This window comes from Eublepharis macularius, chromosome 2 (genome assembly GCF_028583425.1).
Source record: "Eublepharis macularius isolate TG4126 chromosome 2, MPM_Emac_v1.0, whole genome shotgun sequence".
NCBI lineage: Eukaryota > Metazoa > Chordata > Lepidosauria > Squamata > Eublepharidae > Eublepharis > Eublepharis macularius.
The window spans coordinates 135,266,412-135,279,079 of NC_072791.1; the positions used below are offsets into that span (position 1 = coordinate 135,266,412).

The 12,668-nt window shown below is 44.0% G+C and overlaps 1 protein-coding gene across 1 annotated transcript in view; it reads right to left on the reverse strand.

The window, feature by feature from the left end:
* Positions 1–12,668, reverse strand: part of BRSK2 (BR serine/threonine kinase 2) — a 612,383-nt gene that overhangs the window by 145,485 nt on the left and 454,230 nt on the right. Inside the window, exon 4 of the mRNA XM_054972235.1 lies at positions 12,153–12,293. Within this exon, the coding sequence (XP_054828210.1) occupies positions 12,153–12,293 (141 nt within the window). The remainder of the gene's footprint in view (positions 1–12,152; positions 12,294–12,668) is intronic.

Below are 12,668 nucleotides of genomic sequence, written 5' to 3' on the forward strand. Positions count from 1 at the left end.
TGTGAAGCCAGTCTCCCTTGGCATCGGTCTGGAGCTAATCCACGAGCTCCTGGCCCACCCCCAGCTCCATCGCACCCTCCAGAGCATCCAGAGGGACGGGGATACCACTGCTTTGGTTGTGTCCCACAACGGAAAAGAGATCCTGGACCTGGTCCAACGAATCAAGACCACCGGTGAGCACTCGTGGTGGGAAACCCTCTTTGGCTGGAGCCCCACTGCCACTGGAATTTACAACTTGGCTTTGCACCCGATTATTGTTATTTTGGCTTTTCAAGTTTTACTATGTGCCTCACTACTTTATTTGGGCTGTTGGAGCCGCCGACAGCTCCAGCAACTCCAGCTGTCTTACCGCATGGATCGATACAACCCCGACCTCCTTCTGCCTTAATGGTTGTTCTTGCCGCCCCATTTCTATTCCTTGCTTATTTTGTTGTTTATGGTGTTATGAACTATGATTATGTTTATTATGTGTATGGATCCTGCACCGGCCCCATGGACGCTCTGCTGCCGGACACCACTCCGAGGCCCTCTTGTGGACTAGGGGGGGACATATTTCTCTGCCTCCCAGCCCACGGCCCGCCTACGAACGACTGCCAGCGGCACTACCTCCATGAGGACTAGAACTGTGTGCCTGAAGCCCTTCTCGCCGCTCACCGACCCTGCTCTGCGGATTGACGCAGACAGCAAGGGGGGGTGGAAGTGTGTTTTGGAACACATGGACTAAGTTTGCTTGTTCCTGTATATATGCAACCCAGTCTAGCAGCTGTACTGCAGACTGAGCCGTCTGTGATCTTTGTTGTTCTATCGTTCTATGAATTTCTTTCCATTGCTTTTATGAATTTCACTCCCATGAATTTAGCCCCGAACTAGCCCCTCCCTCTATCTACTGCAAGTGCGCCCATGATCTTCCCATGAACTGGGACCCCTTTTATCACCCCCTATTAACTTATCCCTATGAATTTGATTTTAACCTTTTGAATTGCCTTTTTAACCTGACTCCCTCCGCCGAGGTAATTCTAGCCTATTTATCATTTTATGAATTTGGTTTTAACTGAGACCCCTCCGGAATGGTCTCTTTTAAAGGTTATTTAATTACTGATTTTAAACTCTATGAATTTGGTTTTAATCTGGCCGCATGAGTTAGCCTTTTAATTGCGAAGTTTATTTTTCTGTCCCCTATGAGCCCTTCCGCCGCTTACCCCTCATGAATTGTTTCCCCGCACTTGCTTTTACTATTGCTGCTTTTATCTATGAAATTGGTTTTAACTTCCTGAATTATTGTTTTAATCCTATATATGTATTTATGGTTTTAATCACCTATGAATTGTTCCACCCTTGATGAATTGGTCTATGCCTTGCTTGCACATTTCACTTTTATCCTGTATGAATTATCACCTATCTATGAATTGCTTGTACTTTTATGAATTACCTTCGCCTTTTAATCCTGTATTCATGAATTGGCTCATGAATTGCCTTTGCTTTTAACCTTATACCCATGAATTTGCCGCTGCATATGAATTACTCATTGCTATGAATTGCTCATTACTGCTTATGTAACTATGAATTGCTATTGCTTATGAATTATTGCTATTTATTCTGACGATTGCACTTAGCACACCCCCTGGTGTGAACCCAGAGACCTGCAGCCCATTGGCTGATCTAAATTGCACTTATTCGGTTAGGTGGTTCTCCAAACTAAATTTTTGAGTGACGCCTCCTCCCCCTTTCCTTCCCACTCCTTCTTCGCTCGAAGCTCGACCACCGGACATTGCCGACCACCTCGCCTTTGAAGTCAAGTTCGGAGACCCGCGCGCCTGACGTCACGGGGTCTCCGAGGGGGGGAATTGTTGCCAAGTAGGCCCCCTCCCCTGCTTTAAGGCCTGCCATGAACTGTGTTAAAGTTTCCTGCATTGCTGTTTCACTGCCGCACCAAAGACTGCTTTGCACGTGTGTGCTCTAGTACACGTGTCAGTTTCCTGTCTGCTGTTTTATTACCTTGCTGCCGCTATAGACTGTGTAGTTCACTGACTCCATGTTTGGTTAACTGCACAAAGGACTCTCTTTCTGGGCAGCCCTGCCCTGCCCTGTATCTGGATTTCCCTGTGTGTGCTTTGGACTCTGTTACAAGTGTGCCCCGTGCCTGCATTGCCATCTGCCATGGACCGTGCCTGTTCCCTGCTTTGGACTGTGTTTTAAAGTGTCGTTCCCCCTGCCTCCATGGAAGCCTGCCTCATATGGGCCCAAGCCGCTGCTAGCAGCCGGGCGCCTGCCGGGGAAACCTCCAGCGAGCCTGGCTAGGCGCTCCCTGGTCAGTTCCCGCCTGGAGCCTCCCGCGGACCGGTCCCCGAGCTTGCCCTCGCTACCGGGCAGCCTGCTATCCAGCCCCAGCTATGCCCAGCCGGCATCCATGTTCTCAGGCAGCCAGAAGACCCTGAGAGGAAGACTGCTTTGGGAAGCCATTTTGGCGAAGCGGGCACACCACGTCCGCAGCGAGAGCACCTCGCCCCGCTCTGCATATCTTAGGAGCCGCCCCGGAGAAGGAACTAAGTGCCGACCATCCCAAACACTTAGAGAATGCATCTCAAAGAAACCTCCGCATTCCAGAGCTGATGACATCAGGACAAGCCCTGTCCGCTGGAACATCCTTTCAGCCCACTTGGATTTCCCCCTCCCTCTTTTGTCCCCTCTTCCTGAGGTGTCACTTATCTCAATCTGATTACTAAAGTGGCCCATCCAAGCCATTCAGTAGCCCATTAGACCCTTTGTTGTAAACTGTGAGAACCACCAAGTACAGCACCAGCCCCAGGGTACGTTTTGGGGTATTTAAGCTGGTCTCCCAGACCACTCGGTGCTTAGGCCATTCCTATCCAGACCCCCCCTTTCTGTCCGTGGCTTAGGCCATTCCTATCCAGACCCCCCCTTTCTGTCCGTGGCTTAGGCCATTCCTATCCAGACCCCCCCTTTCTGTCCGTGGCTTAGGCCATTCCTATCCAGACCCCCCCCTTTCTGTCCGTGGCTTAGGCCATTCCTATCCAGACTTCCTTGCTGTCCGTCTGTGGTCCCAGTGCTGGCATTGGGCCACCCTCGCTGCTGTGTCTCTGCTTCGATCCAGGATTAGTGAGTATTCCCCCTATCATCGTTGGGAACCAGCTAATGCGAACGTCTCTGTATTTCCTACTCTGTATTTCTTAGATCTTGTATGTTCTCTTGTATGCTTGTGCAAGTTTAGGCTTACGCCACACTCAATACACGTGTTTGAACCTATTTGTAGTCTGCCTCTTTTTCACTAGAGTGTCTGGGATCGGGACCTCCGTAGACATAGGTTAAGATCCGCGCTAATTTTAAGTTACAGACTGCTACAGCTAATTCCCCATTATAATAAAGAGCAGTTCTGGTAACACACCTACTTCCCAAACCTCCTTGCCAAATTTCCCCAGTTCTCCTGCCAGTGTTAAAACTGCTCTCCTTTAGGCCTCTGTCTCCCAACTCTTCACACTGGATCTCTCTCTGCTAGGACTGAAAACAGACACCCTTTCCAGCTCATACTACCCAATCAGATCCCTTGGAGTAGCCTGTCACTCAAAGCTCTTTGATTCTGTGAGGAATTAACCCTTAACAGTCCTGCAGCTGTGGTGTAGAGCCCTTCCAGATTTTTAAAACGTGCAATCTGCTACAGCACAGCAGTACACTGGGTACCCTGATCAAAGACTATGTTGTGTGGCTAACTCCATACTTAAAAACAGGGCTTTTTTTGGAGGGGGAATGCTCCAGAACACCATCCCAGCAGCTCTAGAATCTGCCCATGTGATTCCTTCCTCCTTCGGCAGTCCAAAGATCAGTTAACAGCAATTCCCGAGGGCTAGGCAAAGGCAGAGTCAAGGCACAGTCCAAAGGTCACAACAGTAAGGCAAGGGTAAGGCCAGGTTCAGTGGAGTGGTTGTAGCAGGAACAGGATTCTGATGTGTTGCTTCCATGCTCCCGGTTGTCTGTGGCAGGGTTTTATAGATAGGCTGGGCTGGCAGCCAGCTGCTTGGGTGCTATCTTGTGCTTACTTCCTCATCACTCTCAACAAGCAGCTGGCGTCTGGCCAGGAGCATGCACTTTGCCACCTTTCCTGCAGCTCCACTCATTGCTTTTGTCTACGGTGCTCTCTGGGTGAAGCTAGAGGTTTGGGTGTCCTCGATAGTGTTTCACCAGTGGTGTTGGAACTGGAGGGCAGTGGTGCTGCTGGCTCAGCTGCTGACTGAGGGCTTTGGGTAACTGCTGGCTGGGCTTCATCAGTGGTGTTGAGGCTGAAAGGTGTTGGGCTTCTGGCTCAGCTGCCGGCCGTGGACTCTGATATGCCAGCAGCTGTTCCTCCTAATTGCCGGCTTCTGCTTTATCTGAGCTGGCTTGGCTGATTACACAAGGCTCCTCTTCTCCCGAGGAGTCCTCACCTTCACTGAGCCCCATGACATCTAGCTGCTATGAGTTTTCTGTTTTTTTCCCATTCCTCTGTGTGTGAGTGAGTGAGAGAGTGAGAGAGAGATGGGGCTCCGCACGACCTCTGCAGAGGAGGTTTAGCTGCTTTGAGTTCATTCTGCTTTTTTTCATTCGTGGGGGGAGAGAGAGAGAGAGAGAGAGAGAGAGAGAGAGAGAGAGTGCGCAAGCAGAGCTACTGGGGCCAGCTCTCCAGAGGAGACTTAGCTGCTTAGCTGTGTGTGAGAGAGAGCAAGCGAGCGAGCTGGGGCCCAGCAGGGGCTCTGCAGAGGATGTTTAGCTGCTCTGAGTTCATTCTGCTTTTTTCATTCATTCATTCACTCATTCATTCAACCATGAGAGAGTGAGAGAGAGAGAGAGAGAGAGAGTGTGTGCAAGCAGAGCTGCTGGAGCCAGCTCTCCAGAGGAGGCTTAGCCTTGAGTTCATTCTGCTTTTTTTCCATTTGTGACTGAGAGAGAGTGCAAGCAGGCTTAGCCTTGAGTTAATTCTGCTTTTTTCCCATTCCTCTGTGAGTGAGTGAGAGAGAGACAGAGAGCTGGGGCCCAGCAAGGGCTCTGCAGGGGAGGTTAAGCTGCTTTGAGTTCATTCTGCTTTCATTTCATTCAGGGGGTTCTGTGTATGCAAGTACTGCTTTGAGTTCATTCTGTTTTATTTTTATTTGGGGGGTGGGTGAGGCTGTGTGTGTGTGTGTTGCTTTGAGTTCATTCTGCTTTGTTTTCATGGGGGTGGGGGAACTGTGTGTGTGTGCGCTGCTTTGAGTTCATTCTCTTTCTTTTCATGGGGTGGGTGGGGCTCTGTGTGTGTGTGTTGCTTTCATTCTTTTGTTGACTGAAGTTGACATTGTTATGGTTCCCACAGCTGTTGAATGCAGATTGGTTCTGTGTTAGTTAAATATATCAGTTACGGTTATTTGTATTAGTTAAAATATCAGTTATGGTTATTCCAGTTTTATGCTAGGAATGGGTAGCTGTGTCCAAGTCACAGAAGGCTTTCATCAATATATTCATCAGCATATAGGTGTTCTTATGTCTTAATAGCTGTAACTCAAATGGTTCTCCCCACCCTCAGCTGATTAACATCACTGAAATTGCAGTGGACATTTGGGTGTTAAGGAAGTTTTTATGACTATCGTTTGTATGGGACATTGGGATATTTATGAGCATTTCACAATGTCACAACAGCTTAGCCATTGGAAAGGTAGAGTTGGCAGGCAACAACAACAACAACAAAGCCATTTTAAACTAAGTATAAATCTAATGCAGCTAAAGTTGAGTATCTAATTTTGAATTGCTCCAGTAAAGCAAAACTCTCCCTGAAAATTTGAAAATTCAATATTCATTAGATTAGGAGTTTCAGACTCTGTGGAATTTTGAGAACGAATTTTGGATTTTTTTTTTCAATGCTGGCAGAGGGAAGCTGTTAGAATTCAGATTTGTGAGATGGATTTTGGATTTTTAGAGGCCCCTTCCTTCTTGCATATTTTAAAATATGATTCCAAAGAAATGAAATGTTTGGGAAAGGGAATAGAAAATTTCACTTTTTGTAGAGGATACAAAAAGGAAAAAAAAACCCTTTCTCATAATAGTGTAATTTTCCAAGCTTACTAACATTTATCTTGTCGTAATGCATTGTGCTGGGTTCTGGGAAGCAGCGTCACTTCCGGGAGTGACATCATCACACATTTCTGTGAGCGTGCACGTGCGCGCTTTGTGTGCACACATGTAATAATAGAGAGTTCGACCACCTCTTTTCCCAAAAAAAACACCCCTGCCTATTGTTATGTTAGAAAAAGATCAAGGAACCATTCCTTTTTTCAAAATAGCAGGACAGTAGGTGTGCTTTGTTGAAATTTGGTTCATTGTAAAACTTTCACCTACTCTGGAATTTCAGGATAGAAATCTTAATGAGGCAAAAGGACAAGGTATCTGTATTTTCATCTTATATTTCTAACAGTAAAGTCCTAAACAGAGTTATACTCATCTAAGCTTGTTGACTTTAATGAGCTTGGTGGTTGTGGAAAGTGCCATCAGGTAGTAGGTGACCTATGGCAACCCCAAAGAGTTTTCAATACAAGAAATGTTCACAGGAGGTTTGCCATTGTTTGCCTCTGTGTAGCAACCCTGGACCTCCTTGATGGTCTCTCATCCAAGTACTAATTAGGGCCAACCTTATTTAGCTTCTGAGAACTGATAAAACTGGGCTGGACTGGCCCATCCAGATCAGGGCTAATGAGTTAAGCAGGGTATAACAGTGTTTAGAATTGCACTGTGAAGGAGATGAACTGTAACTACATCCTAAAGAAGACAATCTGCCCTTTATTATGTGTTATTTTATTTCTTATTTTATGTGTTATTTTATGATAATTTGGGGACAAACAGCCAATTATAACTGAAATTAGTAAGTTTCAGTTTATTTTTCACCTCAGAACTGACCAGTGGTGAATTTAAGCCTTTCTGTAATAATGCAGTCAATAAAAAAAGTAATTTGCTTTTTTTTTTCTAGAAGGAAAACTGATAGTGGAACACAATGATCTTCCAAGGACATCTGGTGAATATGAGTTGCAGAAGAAGTTTATTGAAGTTGCCAAGGTTGAATGCTAACAAACTTTTGGATAGACTACATAATCTCACCTAAACATGCTGAGCATCATCCAAAAGGTGCTATTCCAAATAAACATATTCTCCAAAGAAAAAAAACCTAAAGCTTATTAAAATGGCAACTTTGATCACATAAGCAATAACCTGCAGGGTTTTTGTGAACTGTGAAACTGTAAGTGTCTGTAGGACTGATGAACTACCAGTCTAAAGGATTTATGAGTTCAGTCATATAGTTTCATAAGGAAAAAATCTCTTGGCCAGATCCAGTCGCTACCAAAGTAAGTGGGACTCTCTCCATTAATTTTAATGAGTTTCAGATTGGGCCCTCAAGCTATTATTGATTTCTGTCAGCTCTCCCTTGTGCTCCACTGACTATTATAAACCCATCTAGGCTACTTGCCTATTTTCTCTGGACTTGGCATTCAAACTACCCCATACCCTGTCACTATTCTTTTCTGTGAGTTTATCTACCCTTCTAGCTTAGTAGAATTCAAAACTTACATACTGTTGATTTATAAGTAAGGCAATGCTTTGATACCTTCATTCCAGAACCCTTTTAATCGCTATCAGATTAGAAATAAAAAGTATGTTAAAACATCAAGATAAGAGCCCATATCAGAACTGTCTAGTTTCCCATGATTTCTCTGTGCATGATTTGCCTAACATTTTAATTTCCTGCCCCACTAAATGTCACATCTCAGCTGCAGACTCATGTTGTAGATTTATGCAAGTGTGGCACACTACCAGTAGAAAACAGGCTCACCTGGCTAGATGGAACAGAGCATGGCTCTGAAGGAAAGACTGGAGGCATAGGGAGGATCTGTTCATCCCAGACAGGGAAACCATGATGGCCATGTATGATGTTTGTATTTGGTCACCACTATGGCTTTTTTTCTGGGAAAAGAGGTGGTGCAACTCAGTGGTAGAACTCAAGACTGCACAATGACGTCACTTTGGGTCAGCTGGAACAAGGGGGGGATTTTTTAAAGTTTAAATTGCTGTTGGCAAAAATGGTCACATGGCCAGTGCCCCCGCCCCCTGATCTCTGGACAGAGGGGAGTTTAGATTGTCCTCCGCACTGCTCAGCGGCACAGAGGGCAATCTAAACTCTCCTCTGTATGGAGATCAGGGGGCAGGGCCATCAAACATGTGACCATTTTTAAGAGGTGCCAGAACTCCATTCCACTGCGTTCCCGCTGAAAAAAAGCCCTGGTCACCACTCATTTTGTACCACTTAAGGTTAGATGCAAAAGTATTTGCCCTCTCCAAAGTTATATAGTGTGATCTGTGCAAACATGATTTTCATACTTATTTACAGGAATGTTCAGATTTTTTCAAACGTCTATAGCTCAGCTGTAGGTTAATGCTACAATCTTCTGTACTCTTCTTCAGGATAATCCTCACTTCATGTGCACAGGGTTGCATAGTAAGTTAAATTCAACTTAACAGTGATTTGTACACAATCTGGACCTCTTTCCTGCATTTTCTCTTCCTCTGTTATCAAAAGAAAGGTAAAACACATCCATATAGGAGTCTGTGAGAAATAATAACTAGAGGTGGGCATGATCCAAAGAAAATTACCGATCAAGCTGATCGGGGATTGGCGCCGGCGCCAACCCCAAATCACCGATCCACACTGATCATCTCCCGTTTCTGATCCGTGGATCGGAAGGTGGGTGGTGGCGGCGACCGCCGGGTCCGGCAGGCACGAGCTGCCTCCCCTCAGGGAGGGAACGTTCACACACACACTTAGAGCAGGGGGGGGTTTAACCCGGCAACGAGCCGCCTCCCCTCAGGGAGGGGACATTCTCTCTCTCTCTCTCTCTCTCTCACACACACACACACACACACACACACACACACACACTTAGAACAGAGGGGGGGAAAGTTTTTAACCCGTCCCTGCCTCTCCAAATAGAGAGAGAGAGAGAGACACCCCGTCAACATGTTTCAGCCACCTTTTAAAAAAAAAGCAGGGACAGAATCCTCCATTCCTCCCCACCCAATTTTAAAAGCAAGCAGCCAGTCTTCCCAAAGCATATTTTAAACACACACACAGAGCCGTGAATGAGGTTTTCCCACAAAATACAGTGTTTTAAAAGCAGGTTAAAAACAGAGAGTGACAGACAGAAAAACAGCCATTCCTCCTACAAAGCCCCATTTTTTTAAAAAGCAAAAAACGTTTGGAGTGCCCATGGCTACAGAGCACCCCCTTCCCCCTCCCTCCCCTGGCTGTCTTCTCCCAACTGGTGTGTGCGCTGCTGCTCTGTGGTTGGAAGGAAGCCCTGCTGATCAAGGCAAGCTGGGCTTCCATTCGGGTTTCCAGGGTGACAGAAGGAGGGCAAACTCAGCTCAGGCATTCCCCTGGCTCCGTTGCCAGGGGAATAGATTACTGCCGCCGGAGTGACTGGATCTCTGATCAGATACCAATCGCTCCGATCAAGCCCTGATGAAGCCCCCCCCCCCAAATGCTGGATTGGTCGCCGTGGACGGCACCGATCCTTTGGGTCCCGATTGCATGAATGCCATTATCGTGGGTATTTTTCTATTGTAATGCTGATCGTGCCCATCTCTAATAATAACCCTCCCCCACCCCTGCCCTTTATGGATCTAGCAGGGCTGCAGTCAGTCAAGCAAAAAGGGGTCTGTAATCACTGCATATTTATTAAGAAGTGGCAACACACTGGTTATGCATTGCACACTCTAGTGCAGACTTTAGCCTATCAGACTGAAAGTAACTTAATGGCGTCTGTATTGAGAAACATCACTATAGCCATTATATAAATCACAGCTCTCAGACAATCAAAATTTAGGAAATAGTATGAGAATAAGTATGTGGTTATGGGTTAGTAGTTGTACAGAAACCTTGCATTCCAATTGGTGGCAAAAACTCAATTTCGGTGAAATTTAAAAATTACTCAAACTTGTTAAAGCAGTAAGTGGAAACTGGCTCAATTTAAAACATGGTCTGCAAGTTACAGCTTCAACCACACTCAACGGTTAAATCATCCAAGTGAGTTAATAAGTATCAATAACAGACTGATAAAGAAAATTACTCCCTTCTGGAAAGGAAATTAAAGGCTACAACAATTCGAAAGCCCAGAAGGGGTCTACGCAAGGCTGCCAACACCCAAAGATTTTCTATAACCCAAAGATGCCATAAAATGAGTTTGTTGAATTGGTAATTGTCCTAGGTTTCTTCAGGGACTAGGCTCAATATGACACATATTATTCTTATTTATTGGCAAGCGCCCCCAAGACCCTTATAAATTAAGCTGCTAGCCCCACTGGGGTTTGATTTTCCTAGTTTAAAGCATTCATTGTAAATGAATGTGACAGTAGATGCCTCCTTTTCTTAAGCTAACTAAAAGAAAAAAGGTTTTGTGTACAGCAGGAATCACATATAAACTGCTCAACATGCTACATGTTACTTTATGAAATTAGAGAAAGCCCTAGGACAGTCTTCAGCATGAGCATGGATGTAACCAGCAGAGGAAGGTGGCAGTGCTTTATACTTTTATCCTATCCTTGCTCCAAGGAGCTGATGGTGGTCATGTGGTTACCCCTAGAGATATAAAATTTGTAAAGTTTTTTTTTAAAAGAAACAACAGAGTTTTGGGAAATACTGAAATATATGCAATATTTGATTTCTTTTCAAACCTTAACTTATTTAACTGCATTAACAATATAAAACACGACATTTATAAGTTAGCATATACGATTGTACTATTTGGCATATTTAAGAAATTTTAAGTATAGAATGGCTTAGTTTTCTACAAGCAAAACTGTGAATATACTCAATGAGAGAGACAGAGTGTTGCAAACCACTACATCTTACACTGCCTTAGCCACTGTATTTTATTTTTTGCCATCTGAGAGGTAGGAAAAAATTAAAGTTGCAAACAAAAATACAAGTATTTTATTAAACAAAAGAAAGTGTATTATTTAGATAGAAACAATCTCACACAGTCTCAATAGGACTAACACCATATCGGGATATCAAGTTAAGCTTTATATCATTGGGGATATCAAAATCTTCCATCGTGTATTATCATCATACACATTACTCTATTAATTACAGGCAATATTAGTCACATTTAAACAATGTCTATATTATATACAGGAATTATCATTTTCTAATGCTGTAGAATATTTTATATAAACATCTTTGTACTATATATAGGTTGTCTTTTAAAAAAAAAATCACTATTCTACATACATCCAGAGGAGTTAGCCGTGTTAGTCTGTAGTAGCAAAATAGAAAAGAGTCCAGTAGCACCTTTAAGACTAACCAACTTTACTGTAGCATAAGCTTTTGAGAACCACAGTTCTTTTTGTCAGACCCCCTTTAGACACTGGGCAGGAATTATTCTCCTTCACTTAAGAAGATATAACCCTTCTTCACTTGGCTTGAATGCGAGTCTCCAATTACTACCCAATCATTCCTTGTCAAACACCCCCCACCCCAATTCTATCGTTTCTGTGTAAACGGGTTTCAGCTTGTGCTGGTTTTTAACTAGAATTCTCCCTCAAATCAGTTACAGTTAGGGCAAAAGATTTCTTTTCCCTCACACCAGAGGGAACCTGTCTGACCATCTCTGTCAGACTCACTCACAAACTCTACTGAACTCAAAATCCTATCAGCAACCAATTGTCATCCTGAAAACTGGTTCTGACTGACCAATAAGAAAGATCAGAACAACCTGCCAATCAAGCTCATACCAGGCAAATGTTAATTCCTTCCCAGCTCTTTTATTGTTGCATTTAAGAAACCTTCTTTAAAGTACATTTCTTCACACTCTTCTATATTGTTATCCTGCTGGCCTTCCAAGGAGTTCATGGAAGTCAACATTTTCTCTCCTCTTCTACTGTATCTTCACAACAACCTTATGGTTGGTTAGGTTATGCTGAGAGAACATGACTGCTATATGAACCCACAGTGAGCTTTGTGACTGATCAGAGGTTCGGAACTAGGTCTTCCCATTCCTAGTCTATTCCACATTGGTTTTCAGCTGTCACCCACTATATCTGTTACCAACTTCACCACTTAGATACTGTTAGACTTCTATACTCACCATATTGAATGACTATGACAGAAGTCTAAAGCGGAAATGATTTGTCGGAAAAATTTCCTGGCTTCTTTTGGCGTTAATCTTCCCTTCTTTACAAGGTAATCAAAAAGTTCTCCACCAGACACATGTTCTAGCACCAAATACCTAAAAGAGAGTAGAAACAGGTCTTGCTTTATAAGTCATCAAATATCTGACACACCTATACATAGACAACCGTCCTGTATAATCAATTAACGCTTGCCTAGAAACTGCAAATTATGGCAGCTTGAGAATTATTACCCTTGCACATTTTTCACTATTCTGTAAACAAAATAGATCTTGGAGTTCTTAAATCTTGAAATGGGGACATGTTTAGGTAATTGGATGACCTGACTGCTTTCAATGTCTTTATTGACTGATCTCCAGTGCTTTGGAAGAAACTCATCCCAAAGGAAAAATGGCAAGCTAGAATAATATAAAATAGCACTGGTAGAATGAATATTGATGTACATTTAAATTTCATGTGCAGGGATATCATAT